The following is a 24,176-nucleotide window of genomic DNA, read 5'->3' on the forward strand; positions in this document are numbered from 1 at the left end:
CTGGGATGGTCAAGATCCCCAATTTACAGATGAAGAAGCAGAGGTAGAGATTCCCAGTACTTAACTCAAGACTTACATGGCCAGAGAATGGAAGAATGAGGATTCACACCAGGCAGGACGTCCAGAGCCCTTGCTCAACGCTGCTGTGCTAGTTCACTGCTTGATAATTAAAGGAGGAAATTTCCACAAGTGCCTGGTTTTCAGTTACCTGGCTCTGTCACTGGTGGGCAGTTTTCTGGCCCCCTCTGATGGGCACAGCCCAATGCCCATCCACATCTCCCTGCCCAGCAGAGCGTGGAGGCAAGTCTGCCACACCTCTGCATATAGACACTCTGCTCACCCAGCCACCCCAAAGGGGTCATAACCTCCTGTCCTTCAAGGGCGCCGGCCCCACCTCCCACCCTTCCCAGGCTCCAGATTGCTTGGGCAGCCTTGCTGACCTAGCCAGACCCATCCCTCTGTGAACACCCCCATCCACACGCCCCAACACTGAACCTGCTGAATAGGTGTCCCCAGGGCTCCAGCCCCAGAGCTGCACCTCAGCCACCTGCCCAAGCCTGGGGACCTGGCAGCGGAGCACAGTCCCCCAGCACAGGATGTGGCGGAAGGCGAAGCTCCGGAAGGTCTCTGCCCTCACCCCTTGGCCTGAGGCAGAACTGCCGAGCCAGCTCAGTGTGTGCTGTGGCAGTTCTGAGCTGTGCAGATTTTCCAAAGCCAGGGGTCGTTTCCAGCCTCATCTTGGTTTCCCTAGCTCTCGAGCTGCTTCCGAATCCCTGGCCCCTGCCTTCAACAGGTGTCTCCAGGGAATGAAAATTAGGGCCTCTAATTTCCTAAGAAAACCATGATCTGCTACTGACTTCTCAGTCTGGGTGCTAAAGCTCAGCAAAGCGGCTGAGCGACCTGTTCCTCTTCACCTTTTCTGGGCCACTTCCCCCACAATCTAAAAATAAAAAAGCAGAGTCTAGATCCACCAGCATGTTCTGGGCCACAGTCATGGAGCTGCCGGGGCCCAGCCCACCCGGCCGTTCACACTGGAGGCAGGGCTTGGTGACACCCCACAGCTCTGTGCTCTGGGACATCCCCCACCCCAGCACATTCCCTCTATATCCAGCACCCCGATCTGCCCCTGCTTGCCCTTTTCCTCCCCCCAGTGCCACCTGCTCCAGGAGCTGATAGCCAATATTCCAAGAATGCCCTTGTTTTCAGAGCACATTCAAAGCCAAAATGTTTCCAGGGAAGTGAATTCAACAACTACTTAGAGGACCTAAGGAGTTCAAGGACCGGTACTCAAAGGAATTCAGCAAACCGTACCTCAACAACCCCCAGGCTCCCCTACAAACACACTTGAAGGCTCTCTCAATGTTTCCCTGGAAGAGACTTCACATCTGTCACAACAACACCTAGAACCGAAAGACCAGGACCCCCAACTCAGAGTCCTTCGACTTGTAGCTGTATAGAATGCTCTGCAGGCAGTTAGCTCTGGGACCACTCGCTGGGAGGCTCCATGTGCCCCCAGGGAGAACCGATCCTGCCTGGACACTGGGAGCCCGGATTCCCCTCACACCCAGGCCGGGTGCTGGCGTAGCACAGCTCAGCCTTGGCGTGGGTCCTCAGGCCCTGGTCTGTAGTCTCAGGGCTGGAGTCTCGGGATCGACACCGAGAGTGCTGTCTGGGGCAGGGCCAGAATAGTGGTGGCCTCTCCAGGACACCTGCTGTCTTTAATCCAGGACCATAGGACCCCACTAGGACCACAAAGCCTGGGGAAGGAAACCTGAACACTGGTTTGAGTCCAGAAGCTGAAATTCACTTTGATTCTTTCTTGATGATTTGCAAGTTGCCTCAGGCCCGGAGAAGTGGGCTGGGATCTCTGGGCTGGAAGGGGCTGCGGCGCTCAGCTCACAATGGTTCTGGGCTCTGGGTGAGTCCAGATTCTTCCCCCAGGGCTCATGCCCAGTGGACCTCCAGCTGTCCTCACTTTCCAGGCAGAAGCAGGGTGGGGGTCAAAAGCCCCTACCAACAGGTGCCCACCCAGAGGAATGAATGAATAAATCATGGCCGGAGGAAAGAGCACACCAGGATCCTGTGGAGATCAGCCTAGATCTCAAAGGGGAGACTTCGCTGATATGAGTGACCTGTGAGCAAGTGGCTTTCCCTCCGGGAACCTCAGCTTCTCGTTTGTAAAAAGACGGATGGGTACGGAAGCCCAGGTGTGTGCCTTCTAGCACACACGTGCGTGAAGCTCCTCACAGCTTGCTGAGGGGGCCCCCTGGTTGGCCAGAGGCCCCTGGAAGCAGAGCTCAGGCCACCAGCTCTGCCAGCACCTGGTCGCCCAGCCACCTCTGGGGGTGAACTCAGGAAAGGGAGGCCAGGTCACAGCCCAGAGGTCCGGGCACTGAGCCAGGCCTAGAAAATTGGGATTGCTCCTCTCTTGGGCCTAAACTGGGCCATGCACTTAACTTCTGTAGCTGGGGAACCCTCGGAGAAGAAGACGTAGGCTGCAAGAGTCTGCAAGATGTAGGCCTCAAACCACTTAACAAATGTTCCGGAAAACAATCGAGAGTTGAATCCCGGGGCACCCAGAACCTGACTTGCAGGTACACGCCTGTTACCCCAGATTCTGAGGCAGAGGCAGGTCCCCCAAGTGCATCTCCAAGGACGGCCGAGCCCACCTGGACTGGAGCGAGGCTGTGCTGCCACCTCACAGGGTCAGGAGCTCTTAGAATGCAAAGATACCCCAACCAACGCCAGCTGTTATCGCAGAGCCATCCCAGCTCCACTGACCTGCTGTGCAGCTCTGGAGCCTCCCTGATACATCGTTTACTACTCTCCTCTACCGTGAGAAATAAACGGGACCACACGTGAGACCACCGGACAGAGGACAGAAAAGGTTTTCAATAATCACTCATTTCCCTCCTTTTCCAACACCACTTAGCTTGCCAGAGACTAAAAAGCCAGCTGCTCAGAGAGGCCAGATAGCAAGGGCCTTGGTGGGTAAAGGGGTCAGGATGAGCTACAGGAGGGGAACTTTGCCGGGGGAGGCCTGAAGAGGAGCTACGAATGCAGCGAGAAGAACACAGAAAGCAGAGATGGGAGGGGTGGAGGAGAAGTACCCCCCACAGAAAGGCAGTCTGCAGGCTGGTCTGACCAATGATGCGCCCATTTGGCCCAAAGACTTGAAGGTCGCATTTAAAAGATGGGACTATTTTGGGCTTCCCTGGCGCAGTGGTTGAGAGTCCGCCTGCCGATGCCGGGGACGTAGGTTCGTGCCCCGGTCCGGGAAGATCCCACATGCTGCAGAGTGGCTGGGCCCGTGAGCCATGGCCGCTGAGCCTGCACGTCAAAAGAGCCAAAAAATGGGACTATTTCAAATAAAAATCCAGATTTCCAGCTTCTCCTGAAATTTCAATAGTTCTGGCAATGTGGGGTCCACAGACCCACTTGGCCACCATCGGCTGACGTGAGCAGTAGTTGACCCTGGAGTGGGCAAATGCTCCCCAGCCCGCCTCTGCCGAATCTCAGGGAGCCCCTTAGCGTGCTCCTCGCATAACTGCTTCTGACGTAGAGAAACGTGCCTTTTCCCCACCCCTTTCTCACAAGTGGGAGAATGACGTATAGACCAAGACGGCTGCGTATCTGGGGGAGCAAAGACAAAGCCCACACACACTCGCTTCGCTCATCGCCTGCCCGGCTCTGGAACTATCCGAGTGTGTCACCTGCCCCAGCACACCTCGTGTCCCTGATCGTAGCCAGGAAGACCTTCCAGTGGGGATGTGCAAGCTGTGCCCTGGCTTGGTGAGCACACTGTGATTTCCAGCACTTCTGCCAGATCCTGACACCCCAACGCCCCATCCCTCCATCAGAGGAAAGTCTGTTTCCAGCGAAGCAGGCACAGGTCAGGCCCCAAGGGAAGTGCTGGGGTTGGGGGAGTACATACGAGTAAAGGAAGAAGAGGAGAATGACAGATTTACCTGCCCCTCCCACCAGCCCTTCTTCCTTCTGCTCTGTCCTCTGTCTCCCTCTTATCAGTGCCTTCAGCCTCGCAGTGGCAGGCAGGCACTCCCACCCTCCCTGCCAGCAGCCAGGCCCTCTCTCCACTCGTTCAGACACCTCAGGCCTCCACCAGGGCCTGGGCTCTGCCCCAGACCCCTCCCAACTGCCCCAGCGAAGAGACGTGGGATTCACCTTCAACTCGTGAGGCTGGAGTGGGGCAAGCAGAGAACATTGATAAAAGAGACGGTTACTCTCGGGAACTGAGCTGGGCCTCACCGAAGCAGAGAGGATTTCATAGATGGACACAGGATTGCTCTTCTGCCCAGAGCAGCTCCTTGAATGATACCCAAGTCCCAGTGGTAATCTCCTTCTGGAAGCCCCTTCCAATTGGGACCCCATCTTCACAGTGCCCCCTCAGTCTATTGTGTCTGTGAATACGCCCCAAGGCCACTCTGTGGCAAGGGGCTCTACTTGGCCCCTGGAGCACACAGACCCTGGAGCTGAAGGGAGCACTATCAGGGCACGGGGTGCAGAGCTGGATGGAGCTGAACCCCATCAACCCATGCCGGCCATCTGAGCACGGCGACTTGCCCAGCTGCCTGGACCACTCAGAAGTGGCTCCAGGCCTCAGGGTCCCTCCTCCTACAGTGGAAACTCCAAATGCAGGAGTGCGGCATCCAAGGCCTGCAAGCTCTGGCCCCTCCACCTGACCTCTGGGCACTCTCCTGTGGGCACCCAACATACCAGCCATTCCCCAGACAAGCCTGGTTCTTCTCCCTGCGCCTGGCACTCTGCACGTGTTGTTCCCTGTGCGTAGAACACCCTTCTCTCCCTTCAGAGATTCCCTAGAGAGGCTCCATCATGCCCTTATTCAGGCTCCAGAAACTACATTTGCAATGCAGATCGCCAGTGTGCGTGTGCGTGTGTGCGTGTGTGTGCGCGCGCCCATGTGCACACGCACGTGCGAGACCAACCTGCAGGAGGGGGAACCTCTCGAGGGCAGGAGACCCCAGACCCAAAAACAGAGCACACAGGAAACATCCTAGGGGGGCCTCTCCCACTGCCTATTATGGAGAATAAGCCTACAGCCCGCACCTGCACCCCCACCTCCCAGACCCGCTGTGACGGACAAACCCCAACACTAACACTCACTGTCCCAGATGAACTCTGGGGCCCAGCCCTGCTCCTGGCCAGCACAGCTGCTTGGTCTCCTCACAGGAAGAGTGAGTTTGGGGCCAAGAATTGAAAGACACTGGATGGACCCATTCATCCAGTAGGGTTGACCCAGAAACCCCCAAAGGACAGCCCCACCAGAGTCCTTCTCTCTGGGCCTGACAAAAATGCCCCAAATGGTTTCCATCCTTCAGACAACCACAGCCTTTGAGAAGACAGCAAATCTTAGAAAACCACAAATCCTAACCCCTGACGTCAGGAGGCCCCAGGGAAGGCAGGTGGGGAGGCTGCACGTATGGGGAGGGTCCTCACGAGCTGGGACAACGGTCCATCGCAGGCCTCACCCACGAGCTGCAAGCTAGCACCTAAAACTGGTACCGACAGGAGGCAGCAGTCCGTGAACATGCAATGGCCCTTCTGAAACAGCCCTCTCTCAACCAATTCCGCAGCTGGTGCGGTGAGATGACATTCACCCTCATTCTCAGGCCATGTAGAAAGCAAACAAGATAGCACGTGTGGAAACAGATGCCGTTCATGACCCTGGCTGTGGCGGACAGAAGGAGAAAAGGAGCTACACCAGCCCCAGGTGCAAGGATGGGCCCGCCCAAGCAAACAGAAGAGGCAAACCATCTCCATGATCCCCCTGGAGGCGCTGCAGGCAGGCAGAGCCCCCGCCCCGCACCAGCAGGCAGCAGAGCCCAAACTCACCTTTCAGGGAAGCAACGTGTGACAGGGCCTGGGCGTACGTGGCCGTATTCAGGAGGGTCCCCGGCAAGCAGGAGGGGAAGAAAGGCCCTGTGGGACCGACAGTTCGCCCCAGGCTGGCAGTGAAGGAAAATGACACACTGAGTTCCCAATCCCGGGTGCCCGCCAGCCCTCCAGGCCCTGGGTTCAGCCAGCCTCACCTCTGCTGGGCCTCCAGGACCTCCTTCTTGCTCCGGGCCTGGTCCCCAGGGGGCGGGGAGTTGATATTCCTCACAGGCGGTGGCGTCACCTCTGCCATGGGCTCCTTGGCTCCTGGCTCCTGGTCCGAGGCCCCTCTCTCCGTTTTCCTCCATTTGGCTCTTCGGTTCTGGAACCAAACCTGCATCCCCGAAGGAAGCACACACCCAACAGAGGCAGAAAATCAGACAGAAGGAGGCAACCAGAACCTAAACCCAGGTGCCTGGTCCCCGTGCCGCCGGCTCCCCTGCAGTAGGCGTGCGGGAGCACAGCCTCCTCTCTCTAAAGATCTAGCAATGCAGTGCCCTCCGAATTGCAGCTTCAGACTCATGGGTGGGTCAGAAAACCAGAGCGGAAGGTGTGACAGGCATTTTTTAATGAGTGTGAAATCATAGAAAGTATCCGAATGCACTGCCCACAGCAAGGGTCAAAGTACTATCTTGTGGAAATACTCAGGGTATGCAAGTACACTTATCTGATGTGAAATGTGTTTCCTACGGGGAGACGGGGGATTCGTCATCAAAGCAGTTTGTAAAATACTGCCCTGGGATTTCCTCATCAAAAAATACTCATTCTCTCATCCAGCAGGCTTGGCCGGAGTGTGTCTGGCCTCATACGTGTGATTTAACACTGACGCATCACGGCAAGTTCATGACCATCAGCCCAGTGCATCCACTAGAAACACTGACTCTGGAGTCAGTCCTGGTTGAGAATTCTGGACCCCGGAGAATCTGGTTTAGAATCCACTGCAATCCTTTAAGGCAGGTAGTCCTACTACCCCCACTTTACAGATGAGAAAACTAAGCACAGACAGTTTAATTAACTTGCCTGAGGTCATCCAAGTGCTAAGTGGCAGATCTACAATTTGAAGCCCAGTGGCTTGGCTGGGTACCATAATCCAAATTGTCTGAGAGTAATAATAACAGCCACCCCCAAGCATCATTAGGAAATTTAATGGAGATGCATGCAAAATACTAAGCACAGTGCGTGGCACGCAGCAATCAATCCCTCGGTGAACATTAGCTAGTGTTATTATCTCCACCATCCTCAGGTTGGGAGGCAGCTTGTGATTCACCTGCTCTGAGTGCCTTCTTAGAGGCGGGTGTGGAATTCTTTAAGCCTTAGAGACCAAGATCGCATTTGCAGGACAGCCTCAGGGCAGTCAGGCAGCCTGGGCCCAAGGTGTTCCCAGAGGTCAGTGAAGTCCTGCTGCTCTTTACTCAGTGCAGCTAAACCTCTTCCCCCTCTCTCCTAGAAGATAATTCCTGGCTTTAAAAAAAAAAAGGGCTTGTCTAGACCTCCCTCCTATTCCCCTGGGCATCCTCTCCTCCTTGCCTGTCAGCAGACTGGCCCAGGAGAGAGCCTCGGTCTCCAGGCTCACCCCACCTCCGAATTTTCATTCTCCTTTAACTGGGTTTCTTTCTTTCTTTTTAATCTAGTTGGTTTTTTAATTGCACATATCAGCAACCACTGAATAATGATTTTATCTATATTCTAAATTTAGGGCAGTTAAATGCAAAGCAAAATGCAGACACTTTCTGGCATCTTAATTGAATGAAGGTCACAGCTATAACAACATTTAATTGAGCTATTTTTCATTATCATATTTTAATGACTTTGCACTGACAGTTCGCCTGCTTCTGAGGCAAGAGCATGATGGAGTCGTTTATTTCCCTATTTAGTTATTGTTTGACAACATCAGCTTCGATTAAGACTCTGCTTTATAGAACATTAATCATATTTGAATGAGCAAGGGGTATAAATGTAAACACATCTCCCTTCCCGCCACCAAAGCCGTGTCCCCACATGGAGTCTCACTAAACAAATGCTTCACAGCCATTGTCTGTTTGCATAATAGCCAACAATAGCCCGAACAACAAGTCCCAGCTTTAATTGTCACCACCCCTATCTCACCCTTGCACCTTTCAGGGAGAAGTTATGATCTTCCACTTCTGAATGCTCAGTAATTGTGCCATTTATCTCAATTTGCAGTTCAGTCTTTACGCAGCTATTGGCAAGCTGGCATTAAAAAAAGAAAGGATGAACGGCGTCCTGGCCAAAGGAGATTTTCATTTCCAAATAATAATCAGTTTAATTTGCCCGCATATGACCAATGATTCATGTTCAGATTTAATAATCAGGATCACATAATCTGATTATAGGGGAAATAATTTGTTTACAACCCCCAATTTACTGTTCAGAATTCCATTATCTCTCTTCAGCCATAGGTTTTTAAGAGATACTAACATGACCCAGGGGAACCGAAAGCAAACTATTATATTTCCTACAATTAGATCTTTGCATAGTCTTAACCCCAAGCCCCTACATAAAAAAGAACAGAAACAGCATGGAGGAAACCCCATAAATAAAATGAATATATAATTGTGCTCAAAGAATAGCTCGCCCGGAGAGGCGCTGCTGCGAATCTGTTCCTCCTGCGTTCGAGCACATCTGCTGGGCTCGACGGGTTTGTGCACTTAAACGTAATCACCGTGTAGCTTCTAAAAAGAAATCCTGCCTAGAGACAGTCACCACGGGCCACGCTCGGCTCTGAGGCAGCCCTTTTGCTGCTGCCGTTTAAAGATTTTTAAATTGCCCATGTTCTTCGGACCACTTCGCTGAAAGGGTCCGCGTGCTGGGGAAAAGTTGGACATGATGCAATTTCTGGAAAGCAGATCCTACTCTGTTCCCATACGAAAACACAATTCTCTGCCATTGACCGGCCTTACCCCAGAGTGGTCAGAGCTGCTTTGAGAATAGCATCTCAGCTCTTTTTTTTTTTTTTTTTTTCCAAAGCAAGGAAATGGATGTGCATTGATGTAATTTAGTACCTTAGAGACGCGGACAAATTAGTGTAGAACATTATCACTAGTTAATTATGAATGACCGATTAATCAACCTAATCTAATATTCCACATTATGTTGATGTTATTAAAGTGCATCATGAAAATGACAGATAGTCTTCATTTGCTTTCTTTGGCCAAATGTGCACTCTGCAGTCATGATGTCAAAAAAAAAAAAAAGTTTGCCAGTTTTAATATCAGAGAGTTAAATAATTAAAAAGAAGGTTTACCTGCACTCTGGCTTCTGTGAGGTTGATTTTCATGGCTAGCTCTTCTCTGGTGAAGACATCAGGGTAGTGTGTTTGGGCAAAAACTGCCTCCAGAGCTTCCAGCTGGTAAAAGGAAAAAAAAAATATTTACTGGTGAGAGGATGTGGCTAGGTGAGAGGAAGCAGATGCATATTTCAAATTTGCTATGTGTGGTGAGGAAGTAGTTTCACAGATCAAGTAGGGGAAGAGAGGGAGAAAAATGCTCTTTGGAAAGATCCCACAGAATTAAAATTTCAACCGCGGAAGACTTGGGAGCTAAGACTTACTAACAACCTCAGTGCTACCCCAAGAGGTGGAAATAAGAGAGGCGCAAACATCTGAATGCATTTACATTTAAAGTGCAACCCAGGCAGCTTTCACTACAGAGCTTGGAAGAACAGAATCAACTTGCAGAAGCCCTCCCTGGGTCAGTCCCACAGAAACTGCCTAGGGTTTCTGCTCCAGTGTGCTCTGGGAGACAAACGGATCTAAGGGAAGGAGCCGCGGCCCTGGAAAGACAATATCAAGGTTCCAGTTGTAGCCCTTCCACTTATGGATGACAATACCTTCTACAAATCAGTCAACCTCTTGGGCCCCGGTTTTCTCATTTATCTACTGGGGATGAGAACACCTGACCTGCCTTCCTCAGAAGGTTATTTCCAAGTTGAAATGATGTTGCTGTATTGCTGATGTGGAAATGTTCCCCAAACTATCAACTTGAGACAAAAGGGCGCCATCATCATTGCCTCTTCACTGACTATCTGGGATCATAACGTCACAGTCCTCTGCCCTCTCCCCAGACAGATTCCTTGACACATGAATTGTTCAAGAAAACAGAAAGATCCAGTTAACATGATCAGTTGGCTTTATTTTAAAAGACAAAGAAGAGCTGCTCAAACTCTGATTAATTTGGAGGCAGGAAGTGGATGGCTCTCAGAAGGGGAACATCATTACCTGCTGAAGAGTGAACGTGGTCCGGTTCCGGCGCTGTTTTCTCCGCAGAAACCCATCATCAAAATCTCCTGTAGAGTGGTTGCCAAAGGGTGCAGTGCCTGCAGGGAGCAAACTGGATCAGCCTGAGCACAGGGCGCCCCAGTCTTCACACTGAGCCCCTGCCACGCACACTCACTCAGTGACGCATCCCACCCAGACGGAGCCCTGTCTGTCCTAAAGCATCTTTCTCTGCTCCTGTAATTAAGGCTCCCTCTTTTTCACTCTCTCATGCTTTCTCTCTCTCCCAGTAATCTCTGACTTTAGGCCTAACTATGCCTATTTCATAGGGTGAGTGGAGACCTTACTCCCCTAGACAGCCAAGTCCACTTGTGAAATTCTAGACTCTGAGCCAGGAAGGGTCACTAACTTGAGACGGAGACTTCATCGGCCCTCTGGCTCCCAGCTGCCTGCACCTCTGTCCAATGTGCCTTCAGCTCATCCCTTCTACCTCTGACCCTTTAATAAAAGCCTCTACGTTTCCCTTTTGCTCACTTGTTATTTTACTTTCCCTTGTTTCTACAACAATAAGAATTAAAGGCTGGGGCTAGGGGAGGAATGAAATCACCAAGAGCTTTTCCCAGCACTTTTCTCCTAGAACTTCAGGACATGAGGAGGTAGGAAGTTTATAAATGAATATTAATACTGTTGGTCACAGCTCATCAGCACTCTAGTGGATCTGTTGTATAGATGTCAATTAACAAGAAGTCTGCACCAATAGCGACTGTCCTGAATTCCAAGCAGACTTAAACAGGAGCCTCTGGCCAGGCTCATAAAGGACCCACTACTCCCACTTCTGTGAAAAGAAAGGCATCCACAGTCCTCCCTGCCAGCCTCCAAAGCTCGGATTAAGCCACAGCAGAGTTTGGCCCCAAATGTGCATTCAGGTCATTTTCCAAACGTACACCATTGACTTGACAGTCCACCATTTACTTGGCTTCTTAGGAAAACAAATGAGCAAGTTCCCATTAGCCAGTGAACGCTGTACCTGCCATGGGCTCCGGTCTCAGAATCATTGCATGTTCGCCATTAGGAGCTGGCTAGTGACACTGCCCAGGCACCATCCCTCCGAAGGACCTCAGTCCCAAAGAAGCAAGGTCCTTCGGCTTTTTAAAATTCTATCTGCTAAACGGAGTCCCTCCTACTTATTATTCAACTCCCCAGTGCACATCCTTGGTCACAAGACCTCCACTCTCTGGTGAAAACTTCTCCCTCCACCATCCCATCCAAATTGCTTTCTTCCTCAAAATCCTAGTTACAAATATTTCTCTCCAGCTCATTGGGAACTTCAAAGGGACAGCGTCAAAGTGGTCTTATTTCCATTATTTTGCGGGAAACCAAACAGTTTCCTTTTAAAACAAAGCACTTGACTGGTGAGGATGAAATGCGAGCTCTGAGGCCCTCAAATCACAATCAGCCTCACAAACTTCTACCTGCTTGTCCCAAATTGTTTCACAAAGTGTACATATAGTATCTTTAAGTGAAACACTGCATGTCAAACTGGATCCTAAAAAAAGCTGACAGTTCATCAAATTAATAAGAACAACGATTGACAACCTAATAGAAAAGAGGAAATGATGAGAACAGGCTTCTTACTTAAGAATAAATAGAATGGTTGATAATGTTATGAAAATGTTAAACCTTGCAATAATTAGACAAAACATTTTGCCAAAACAATAAGCTGCACAATTATACCCAGTACAGTTAAAAGCATAATGAATTGTACACACTATTCACCATTTGTAGGAGCATGAATTTGTGCAGCCTTATTAGAGGGTAATTTGACAATATCCATCAAAAATGTTAAGTGCACATACAGGTATGTAGTCTATGAATATACTTTAAAAGTGTGCCAAAATGGAGCGAGAATATTGTTCCTGGTAACATGGTAACAGGAAAAAAAAAAGGAAACAACCTAAGTGCACAATTGTAGGCACCTTCTGAACAATATATAATGGAATACTACACAGCTATTTAAAAGAAGCCAGTCAGGCTTCCCTGGTGGCGCAGTGGTTGAGCATCTGCCTGCCAATGCAGGGGATACGGGTTCGAGCCCTGGTCTAGGAAGATCTCACATGCCGCGGAGCAACTGGGCCCATGAGCCACAGCTACTGAGCCTGCGCGTCTGGAGCCTGTGCTCCGCAACAAGAGAGGCCGCGACAGTGAGAGGCCCACGCACTGCGATGAAGAGTGGCCCCTGCTCGCCGCAACTAGAGAAAGCCCTCGCACAGAAATGAAGACCAAACACAGCCAAAAAAATAAATAAATAAATTTATAAAAAAAAAAAAGAAAGAAAGAAAAAGAATCTGCCTGCCAGTGCAGGGGACATGGGTTCGATCCCTGGCCCGGGAAGATCCCACATGCCGTGGAGCAACTAAGCCCACGTGTCACAACTACTGAGCCCGTGCACCAGGCTCCGCAACAAAAGAAGCCACCACAAGGAGAAGTCCGCGCACCACAACGAAGAGTAGCCCCCACTCACCACAACTAGAGAAAGCCCACGCACAGCAACGAAGACCCAACAAAGCCAAAAATAAAAACAAATAAGTAAATAAATTTATTTTAAAAATAAATTTAAAAAATAATAAAAGAAGCCAGTAGATCTGCATACATTGACACGGAAAAATCACCAAAATCTGTATTATAAAGTGAAAAAAGGCAAGTCCTGAATGATGTGCCAGTATGATCTCAGCACAAATAAGGCATAACATATAAAGGAAAAATACATAAATGAGGGTAAACGCAGGTGAGAGCATGTTTTCCTTGAAGGAATCACAAGAAACCAACAATAGGGAGTATCTTTAGAAAAAGAGGTAGAGAAGGAGGATTTCACTTTTCAGTGTGTAAGTTTCTGTTCTATTTGAATTTCCTAAGCAGGTAGATGTAATACTTTCTAGTTTAATATCAGCAAAATTATCTGAGAAGGGAGATCATGAGCCATGCTTTGCTTTCTCTTATATGCCTCTCTAGATTAATAAAAAATTACAATTAAAAAGATGATAGGCAATAATGAGAAGTCAGATTCCAAGGAACTGTCCTCAGCCTTTCCATCGTCAGCAGGCCACCTCCCCCCACAGCAATACTAAACTAAAATAAAACACCCGTTTCTGTAAAACTGCCTTTGAAACACATCTGCAGAGGAATAAAAAAGTTCTTAAAGACCCATCTCCTTTTCTTCTGGTCACAGCAATCAGAATAAGCGTTGAGGCGGGATGTGCCCCAGGTGTGGGAAGGAAAGGTGAGCTAAGCTGAGCTGAGGACAGCAAGCAGGTCTGTGTGCTGGGGCCACGACAGGCTGGCCAGGGCTCTCCCCAGGTGACTTCTGCAACCCACCCTGCAGACTGGGCTTTCCCCTTCAGTCACCCAGGCAGCCCACCCTCTGCTAAACGCCCACACCTCAACCTTCCCACTTTAACTGGAAGGGTGGGCTGCCGAGTATCCATCAGTGCAAACCTGAGGTTCAGGGATGCAGAAAAGGCGTGTCCACTGCACAAGCAGAGGATCTCCCCGCAGTCCTAGGTGTCAGGGGGTGAACCTCTCAGACCTTGATAAAGCCCATCTGCATGGGCCACTGGAAGTAAAAGGAGGTGAAATGCAGCCAAGTGTCTGGCCTGCCCTTCTTAGGAATGCGGATCGGGCTGGCAGGCTTGAACCCTGGTGTTCATTAGCCTCCTTTAGAAAATGCTACTGAACTTTTAAAAGCTTCCATGGGAAAAACAAAACAAACTTTCTGAAATCCCTGTGTACGCTGGCCAGCTGAGGCCGGCTACTGCTCAAGGTAACCGGGGCAAGGTGAAGGAGCATGCTCTGATGTTTCAGGTCCCCCCAGTGTCTCACACCTTTTGCCCTGCCCCGTGCCTTTCTCGATTTCTTCCCCTCCAAAATTCACTCACTGCCCACCCCCACCCCCAAAGGAGTAGGTTGCCAAAGCCAAGTCCTGGTTCTGCTCCCAGTTATAGAAGTCCTAGCAGCCCATGGCTCAGACTACTGGTCTGAGGAAGGCGCTGTTAAAGGGCCAGAGTGTGTGGCTTTGCATTTGCCTGGTACATAGAAATCCCCTTCTTGTATGGACGGCCCACCCCCGGGGAGCCCCCAAGACCAGGAATCCAAGCTATTTCCTTCTCACCAACCTACCCCCGCCTAACAGCCCAGTGCAGAGACCACACCAAGGATCCTGAAGCGAAATTTCTTCTAAGAACCGGAGACCCTCAAAGACCCAAACCCTGGTCATGGGCTGGCCCTGGGAGTGGGAAGTGGTTAGCGTCTGAGGTCAGAAACCCAGTGAGTCACAGAGAGGCAGCCATGCCAGGGCACTTCTGGCAGTGGTGAGCAGGGCCACCCTGCTCCTGAGGGCCACATTGGCATGGCCAAGCAAGATGGCCTTGGGCAGGGAGTGAGAGCAGCCTGGCAGCGGGGGGTCCTGCTCACGTCCGGCCCAGGACCCTGCGGGTCACCTAGTCCACCACGGCTTATCAGGATGTTTGCAAAACACCGTGAAAGATTGATGCGGCCCCCTGGGCAGGGGAGCCCAGATTAGAGGCGTGACACCAGCATCTGTGCTGGGAGGATCCGCCGGTCCTGGCAGCGCTCATAGCCCGGGGGCCAACCCGCCCAGGCCCGGTGGGGGGGTGGGGGGAGGTAGGAGGCAGGTGGCAATGGGGTGGAAGGCTGGAGCCGGATGTGGGGAGAGGGCCAAAGGCGCCTCTACCCACCTCCGGCGGCTGCGCCCCTCGCTGAGCAGGGACCCAACCACCAACCAGCCCCAGCTGCTGCTATGGCCCTTTCTGGCCGGCGCCGGCCTTTTGGAGCAGCTCCTGGCTCGGCGCTTACTCACCCTCTAGCTGTGGCGGACAGTGGAAATAAAACATCGCCGACGGCCGGATCGACCTGACGGCCAGGACTCGGGAGGGTGACTGCGGGACCGACAAGGCACGCGTAGATCTGGCCTGGCTGCAAAGCAAACAGCGACAGAGCCTGAGTCTCCCTCTGCCTTCGCCCCCGCCCGGCCCTGGAGTGCCCCGGGCGCTCCTTTCATGGAAAACCCCCTCCCAATGCCTTCAGCCCACTCTGGGTACTGGAGGGGAGGTGGCAGCGCCGTCGCAAGCCGGAGACCCCGTGGGACAGCCCTTCCGTTCGGGTCTACCACCCGGACAGACGTCCCCCCACCTCGGCCCCAACACCAAGCCCACGCAGTCTGGTTCCCGGCTCTCAGGGGTCCCCGCCACAATCCCTGCACCCAGGACAACGCAGCCGAGTCCGGCGAGCGCGCCAGGCCATCTGCGCGAAAGGCAGCCCCCACCAGGAAGGCGGCCGAGCCCCAAGGCCAGGAGCGCAGGGCTCGGTGTGTGGGTCGGGAGCCGCGCGTACCTCGGTGGGCGGCGGGCGAGGAAGGCCGGAGCGTGACCGCCTCTGGTCCGCTCGCCGGGCTCGACTGGATACGGGCGGGGCTCCGCGCGGCTGGCGCCCGCAGGACCAGAAAAGTGACTCGGGAAGTGGCCAGATGTCTTGCTATCTGTCTACAGCGCGCGCCGCCGCTCAGCACTCGCCTTTATAATCTCACGCGTAATTGGCCTTAATCTGATTATTTCCAGCGCTGTCTACAGCGAGTAACTTGGATAGGTCTACTGGGCCTTACAAATGGCCCACGTGGTGTAAAAAAAAAAAAAAAAAAAATCCGTCATTTCTCAGCAAACATCAGGAATGTTTTTCCTCTTTTCTTTTAAAAGAAGGTTGAAACAATCACCACTACCACCATCCGCCAAAAAGCATTATTTTCTGAACACTCCACCCCACCCCCACCCCAAGTTCCCTCTGACTCAAACCTTCTTTCTCGGGGAGAGCTTGGTTTTAAGCTCCCCTTGTCAGGCCTGGTGACTCCTGGTCTGCAGATGACAAAGCGCTGATAATTGTCGCCACCGGATGGGTTTTGGGGGGACTCTTTGCACACGGCTTCCCTTTCCAAGCGACCGTACAAAAGGAAAGTTTGATTTTGTTCTCAGCAAGGGGTCCCAGAATTTATGTTAGCTTCTCCATGCAAATGATATGCGGTGGGACCCTTCGCAATTACTTTTAAAATGCATCCGAGGCAGAAGCTCAGCGGAGAGACCGCCCTTCCCTCTGCCTGGGTGAAAATTAAACTCTAAAGTACCGGGCTGAAATTTTCAAGTCAGGGGTGCGGGATTGGATCAAATCACATAAACTGCAAAAAAAGCAAGTCTAATGGCACATAATTGGTTCTGTAATAGCATTACACCAGGATAATAGCCCGTTACGGCCCCCTGAACTATTAAGTGCTTCCCTGGCGGAAAGCCTTTATGATATTAAAGGGGGAATATAATGATATTTTGGTTATTAAATGCGTGTAATTAATTTATGCACCACTGAAAATAAAGTTGGTATTATGACCCACTCAAGATGCATCAGAAGATGCAAGTCAGACAACTGTTGATAAGTTCTGGTGTCTGTGTTCCGTCTAGACTGCTGATTTTATTTTGGGACGATGGCTTCTTGGACAGACTACATAAATTGAATATTTTATAAACATTCTAATGCTGCGTTCAGGAGCCCTGGAGAGGCGGTGGGTCGGGTCCCTGCACCACCTGGGATCCAGCCTTGACCTTAAAGATACATTGAGTTGGAAACAAAAGGCCTGGCAGGGCCACACGTGGACACCCGCCCCGAAAGAGGCGCATGGAGCTGGAGGGCAGATTACTGGGGCCCTGACCGGCCCGTGGACGCCCCTCCGAAAACCGCCAGGAGGAAGATGCAGCACGGCTCCTGCAGAGGCAAGTCGGGGCCGATGCACTTCAGCGGCCCCTCCTGGGCTCAGCCCGCCCAGGCGCGGAAAGTCGACCCAGTCACGCGGAAGGAACCGCTGGAAACGCCGGTTGGGTTCAGAGCGGAAAGATCCCGCTGCGCCAGCTCCGCCAGGGCCACCGACTCCGCGAGTCCAGGTGACCCGCCGGCGGGGAGCACGCATGCTGGTCTGGGCGGCGGGCGCGGTAACAGGCAGGGCCGGCGGGCCATTTCCACTTCATCCGGAAAGGGATGGAGCCCTGAGAACCGACCCTATTTCAACCCAGGCCAGGAAGCTCGGCGCGCTCTCTCTCCCTGTCTCCCTCAGAGCACCCTTGCTCTCTGGATCTCTTTTCAAGAGCCCGAGTCTCCCCTTGCGCGCTTGGGTTTGCCAAAAGCCCCCTCAAACTCCCACCTGCCCTAGGCGGCGTCCCCTCTCCTGCAAGAGCCCCGCGCGCTCCGGAGCCTAGTGCCTGTGAAGTGGGGTGAGGAAGACATCCGGGCGGGCCTGGCCAAGATGCTCCAGGGAGCACCTGAGTATCTGTACGGGAACTCAAGGCACCAGGCGCCCAGCGCCGCGTTGGCCCCAGAAACCAATGAGGTCCAAACCCCAGTTTCAGCTTCGCATCCCTGACATCCGTTGAAGCAGTTTCTTGGCAAGGCCCAGAGATGTCCCCGGGGCTGGACAGACTTGTTCTGGGTCGGCGGGCAGCGCGCTCCCAGAGCCTCCCGGTCAGTCAGGACCCTGGACAGCGGCACCTGTTCCTCCTGGGCTGCAGAGGGAAGAGACCAGTCACAAGGGCCGCTCTGTGGCCCTGCGCTGCGCCGCGGCCGGACGCGCCCCGCCGGATTCTGGGTGTTGGGGGCCCGATCCCAATCCTCTCCTGGTCCAAACCTGAGCAAGTTGGGACGCGCGCTCAGTGCTCGCAGCAGGGACCAAACTCTCGGCTCCGCAGACCCACGCCCCGCTCCTGCCCCGCGGCTACGGCCGGGAATCTTCCCGCGGCCGGTCGCCGCCTGGTCCCGGCTTTCCCAGCGTCACCGACGCGAGCCTGGTTGTCTCCCTGATGGGACACTTAGTCAGGCTCCCGCAAAACACCCACCTGGCGCGGGGCTCAGAGCCAGCGGGACCCTCGGCCTCGTCTCCCCCGAAGTTCCTCTCCCCCAGCAGGGAGGCCGGGCTCGTTCCTGTTGGCAAAACAGTGAACTAACAACAAACCAAGCAATCGCAGAGAGGAAAGGCTACAGCAAACTTTGATGACAACGCTGGCCCCTTTTTTTCCTCGGATTGTCTCTGACACTCGGGGCCGGAGAGAGGCGGCTAACGTGTATGTATTCGCTACCATCTCCCTCCCCTCTAAAAAAGAGCGTTCGTTGGCAACGAAAATGTTGTTTTTCCTTAATTCTTGTGCAATAAAATGTATTTTCCAATTAACCAAATTCACCGACCTGTCCTGCTTGGACACTCTGATAATTTACAACCTAAAAGTGTACTTTCTTTATCTAAAGACCAAGGTGACTGCTTTTAATTTTCTCTAACCTCTTTACACTTGATGTTCACCAGACTCATAATGTTAATTGGCTTCATATACGGATCATCAGTTTAATGAAGAAATAAATCCTGTGTTGCTTTATGTTTTAACAGTGATTGCTTTAATGAGGAATGTGACGTGTTCCAAAATCAAAGCTGCAGGAGACATTAGAGGGGGCTTCTATTAGGACGGAAATGCTTATTTAAAGTTAAAACCACGGGTCATATCTCAACAGATTCTCACACCACTGCCCTCCCTACCCCCATCTGGGTTGCTGCTTCCAGCCTCTGGAAGGAGACAATTCTGTGGTTGGCCCTCAAAGGCTCCTTCTCTCCGTATTTTATGCACAGCAGCCACAGTCTCCATTCCCTCTAACAATCACTTTCTGGTTACTAAACAGGCATGCTACGTTACCTCCTGTCCAGCAGAGCAGAGAAGCTGGAACAGAATGGGGAGTTCAACTTTCAAGGTTGTTCACTTTTAAAAAAATAATAAAACCAAGTGGGAAGAGAGTAACACACACCCTAATATTTGTGTGCGGAGGTTGCAGAGAGGCTCCCCCGTGCAGCGCATCCCTACCCCTGAAAACCCAAGCCTCCGCTCTTAGACAGACAGCTCCGGCTTGGGCCAAGTGCGCTGCTGCTGACCCAGGCTCTGGCCCCTGAGAATGTCTGCAGGGGATGCACTGGGCTCCCATCTGGGTGATGGTAGCTTTCCATCTCTGTATCAATTAATGAGAGTAAATCTGCTTTCTCTAATGGGTGTTTGATTTTTCTAATCTGAAGCTTGTTCTATGAAGGGAGACTGTCATCTCAAAAACACTGAGAGCAGCAAGAAAATGCTGGAAATCGGAGCACCTATACCTGGAAGCCCTAAATTGTCTTTCAGTTGAATTATGAGTTATTTTTAATTGATTCCTGAAAAGAATCCCAAATCCTTAGAAAATGTAGGGAGCTGAGGCTCCAGGTCAGTGTCTCAAACACCACACATGGTATTTATTTCCTACCATTTGCTCTGTTTTAGGAAAACGGAGAAACATTTGGAAACACCACTGTCAACATCTTCTGAGCCTGAATGCATGAACATATGTTGGATTTGACATCTCAACTGTGCTCAGAAGAGATTTTTTCCAACCTCCCTTTTAAAACTTTCTTTAGCAGAAACAGTTTTAGTAAATACAGTTTAAAACCATAACAAAGGGCTAAAGCAGATAAAATACTTACATTTTCAGGGAGAAAAAAAACACACTGAATTCCTAATTATGTGTGGTTTTTTTGGTTTTTTTTTTTTTGCGGTACGCGGGCCTCTCACTGCTATGGCCTCTCCCGTTGCAGAGCACTGGCTCCGGACGCGCAGGCTAAGCGGCCATGGCTCACGGGCCCAGCCGCCCCGCGGCATGTGGGATATTCCCGGACCGGGGCACGAACCCGCGTCCCCTGCATCGGCAGGCGGGCTCTCAACCACCGCGCCACCAGGGAGGCCCCCTAATTATGTGTTTTTAAAGTGTCTGGTTGTTTTGTAATATTGTTTCGTTATTAAATTTTACAAAGCCTCTCTGGTGTAACACTCAGCGGCCACACAGCTCTCCCAAGACAGAAGGTGCAGCATGTGCATGTTCAGTGTGGACCCCACACATCCTCTATTTGTCTGCAAATCTATTGTCATTTTGTAGTTTTGGAATTGCCAAGAAAGTTTGCAATTGCTAAACACAATGGAATATGTGAGGGAAAAAAAAAGCAGCCAATTGAAATTCCAGATGAACAGGGGACTATGAACAGAAGAAAAAAAAATATATATATATAGCAAGGGATAAATATGCATTTTATCTTGGAAATTTCCTATCATTCATTAGTTTTACTGTCATGTAAAAGTAATAGCAGCTACTTAAATACAAGCCAACTTCTAATAATCTCACCTGCAGTGGCCACAGGACAAAGTGTATTCTCACGTGGCTCTCAGGGAATCTCAAAGCTGGCTCCAGTCTGCCTAACCTTCACTAGCTAAGAAAGCATTACACCTGAGGCAGGCCCGCTTCCTGAAGAGTCTGTGCATACTTGCCTTCACGCAAGCAGGCTCCAGCCCTCATGAGCAGGTCACGTACTCCTTCAGGACCCCCGTGACTTTCTCTGTGAAGGGGGGATTAAAATGCTTACATCGGGGCTTCCCTGGGGGCGCAGTGGTTGAGAGTCCGCCTGCCGATGCAGGGGACACGGGTTCGTGCCCCGGTCCGGGAAGATCCCACATGCCGCGGAGCGGCTGGGCCCGTGAGCCATGGCCGCTGAGCCTGCGCATCCGGAGCCTGTGCTCCGCAGCGGGAGAGGCCACAACAGTGAGAGGCCTGCGTACCGCAAAAACAAACAAACAAACAAAACAAAACAAAAATGCTTACATCAAGTGCTGGTGGGCAGATTAAAAACAGTGCTAGAGGGTTTAGGGCAGAGAAAACATTCTGTATGTTACAGTGGTGGATACATGTTCATTATAATTTTGTTAAAATCCATAGACGGTACAACACCAAGGATGAACCCTGATGTAGACTCTGGGCTCCGGCTGACTATGATGTGTCAATGTAGATTCATTGACTGTAACATCTGATGGGGGATGTTGGTAATGGGGAGACTGTGCATCAAAAACTGCTCTGAAAAATAATAGTCTATTTTCTTTTAATTAAGGGAGAGGTGGGGAACTGAAAACAATGCCCAGCACCTAACAACCAGTCATTAGCTACAACTGTTCTACTACCATTATTGTTATTATTATCTTGTCACTACTATGGCCCACTAGGGGGCCACATTCCTGGAGAGATGCTACCCTGAGCTGCTTTGGGTACTTACAAGATGGCATCTGCCTCTGCTGGCTGTCTCCAAGATGAGCCCACCTTGGGCCAAAACAGTACCACCATGGGGAGAGCTCCTCTGTGGCTCTCCCTCCTACTCGTTTGCCAGTCTGCCATGCTTGTTTCCTTACATTTTTCTCTTCATGCTTCATTGCTTGGTTTGTTGAGTTTTACACAGCATACAAGTATTTGACTAGAAAACCTAAACCAAGGGCCTTTAATCTGTATCAGAGGTATTTTATTTGGCTAACAGAAGTTTTCTAAAAATTCAAATTGAGTGCCTTTAGACTGGGCATGTCAACTCTACTTAGCCATAGGCCCCACTATTCTGCACTCCTTTCCTCCAGGTCACCTCTCACATCTGTGTGACACACTTGGTTCCTGCAGACGTCTGACTTTCCTACCCCTGACATAAATTCTGTGTGAGTCTAGCATAATTTCCCAACTGATAATGCCTTCTTATCAAATGTTAGGATGGCAAAGGGCTGTATCGAGGGAAACTAAGTCCACAGCCCCTGGAGTTTCAGAGTCTAGTTCAGTCCACTTCTATAAACACTTATCTAGCACCTGCTCTGTGCTAGGCACAGGAGATACAGAGCTGATTTCTTGGCCTCGGGAGCCAGCCACTAGAGATTCTAGCTAGGAAATGAGATGGGGTGGCAGGGAGAAGGGAAACTGACACCATCTGGCCAGTTTGGCACTGGATTCACTGGGTCTTCCCTCCTCTGTCCTAGAGAGCTCTTTGGAAGGGCAGCTCTCAGAATACATCCCACCCCCAGCTGAAGGAGGGGCTCCCATACTCCTGCATCCTTATGCGGCTTCAAATGGAGAAGCGGCCTCTCTCCCCAGAGGCCACGGACCCAGTCTCCCCTCGGTCCCCAGTGTTCAGGCCATCACACCAGAATCCAAGAGACTCGACAAGGCTCAACAACAGCCTTCAGCCTCCTGCTTTCCAGTTTCAGCTACAGTGAAAAATCTCAGGGAGCTGGACCACAGTCTGGGATATATCCTACAGGTGCACCCGCAGGATTCTGTTTCTAAGATCCCAACATCCAGGACTACCCTGCGGGGTTTCCTGGAGTCACTGACTTGGAGCGAAATCATTTTAGGAACATTTAGTTGTTCATTCCAGCCGGCTATTATTAAAGACGTCATAATAAGTTGCCGATAAGAAAGAGAAGCCAATCCCAGGAAATCTCAAATAGGATCCAGCCAAAAATAGAAGAAAGATCTGTCTCCAGACCTAAATTATCTCACCAGTAAACCTTGAGGACAAATAACTTTCAAGGTCAGCTCTTTGGTGTAAAAGAGTTGTCCGTAAGAATAAAATAGCAGAGGCGCAGAATGTTAAGAGAAGGAGTGAGGAGATGGCAACTGGAGGAACTGGTTATCAACAGAAGCAAGACTGGAATCCAGCCCCCAGCCCCAAGCCCAGTGCTCTTGGCTGTGCCCTCTGTAATGAGACGTGTTTCTCCTGAAACAAAACACACAGTCGTTTGCCCATGCTAAATATTTAATAAATGTGCAGAATTTAATTGAAGTGACTATTAAAGAAATGAAATAGGTTTACAACGTGAACATTAGTGAGCGCAAGGAAAGCCGCCTAATTTTTAATAGTCTTGAATTCTGTAAACATCTACGGTGGGAGGGAGGGAGGTTTGCAATCAAGCAGACTTGGGGTTAACTTTGGCTTCTTAAACCCCCCTTTCCTTGTCTGCAAAGCAGGATTGACAATGCCTGCCTTTCAGTATCTGGCCAGCCATCAGGACATCAGTGCCTTATTCTCTCTCTCTCTCTTTCCCTCTCTCTCGCACACACACACACACACACGCACACACACACACACACACACACACGCAGCGTAGGCACTCTATAACTGTGACTTCTCTGTGACGCCCTTCCCAACCGGAATCTTTAGGAACCTCCCGTTCCCTCTGATCAGCCACTCGTGTCCATGGTTGCACCCTCTCCTCCTTCTCCAGGATGCTGCCCCCAGCCCCACACCCAGTCCACAGCTCTGCTCACATTGTCTGGTTCTCCCTTCGTGACTCAGTTCACCATGGCCTTGCCCAGCATGAAGAGACCATGTGTATATGCAGCAGAAATTCTCAGCACACTCCAAGGGTACGGTCCTATTGCCTCCCTTCCCTCCTGCTGGCCTCAGCCTCACTCAAAGGCAGACTCAGAGCACATTTAAATCCCAACATAAATATTTATTGAATGACGTTGACTGGTGTCTGAGAAAGGCTGGTGCAGGCAATTCCCACCTCTCAGTCCAGTCACCAAGCAGCCCACAGTGCCCCACAGGCCAGCCTGGTGATGGGCAAGGCTCAACTTGACTATTGATACAACTGGGGGCATCCTCCATGTACCTTTCTATCCATTCGCTTCTTCATTCATTCCCCAAATAGCTGTGGAGTACCAGTTTCATGCCAGGTGCATTCAGGAGATGCACTTGTACACAAGATCCAGGGATAGAGAAGGTAGGTGTGTCAGGAAAGCCTCTCATAACCATTATAGCAGAGCTTGCTAAAGCCCAGCCTCCAGCGACAGGCTGTACCCCTGGAGAGGACCCCTCCTGCCCAAGGCTGCCCCCCAGTCCCGTAGCCGTGTGGCCCAGAATCCCAGCCAGAGAGACTGAGCCCAGCTGCTGCAGGAGGACAGCTGAAGCAGGGATGGATGAGGCCTCAGCTTCGCCGGGGAGGTGGAGGGCCCCATCAGAGCTTCCCTGATGCCATCTTGTAGCTCCGACATTCCTCTTCTCCTTCACCTCTCACTCCTCCAACAGATGCTCACAGAGAACCATGTTTGTGCCAGCCTTATGCTG

The 24,176-nt window shown here is 51.3% G+C and overlaps 1 protein-coding gene across 1 annotated transcript in view; it reads right to left on the reverse strand.

Annotated features, from left to right (window-relative positions):
* DRGX (dorsal root ganglia homeobox) overlaps positions 1-15,054 on the reverse strand; it is a gene marked incomplete at both ends in the record, with an annotated part of 30,628 nt that extends 15,574 nt beyond the window's left edge. The window contains 5 exons of the mRNA XM_082673550.1: positions 5,872-5,984; positions 6,069-6,247; positions 9,179-9,280; positions 10,151-10,248; positions 15,021-15,054. Coding sequence (XP_082529676.1) covers positions 5,872-5,984; positions 6,069-6,247; positions 9,179-9,280; positions 10,151-10,248; positions 15,021-15,054 — 526 coding nt within the window. The remainder of the gene's footprint in view (positions 1-5,871; positions 5,985-6,068; positions 6,248-9,178; positions 9,281-10,150; positions 10,249-15,020) is intronic.
* Between the last annotated feature and the right edge of the window lie 9,122 nt (positions 15,055-24,176).

The sequence above is a fragment of the Grampus griseus genome (genome assembly GCF_964374135.1).
Source record: "Grampus griseus genome assembly, chromosome: 16".
Classification (NCBI taxonomy): Eukaryota; Metazoa; Chordata; class Mammalia; order Artiodactyla; family Delphinidae; genus Grampus; species Grampus griseus.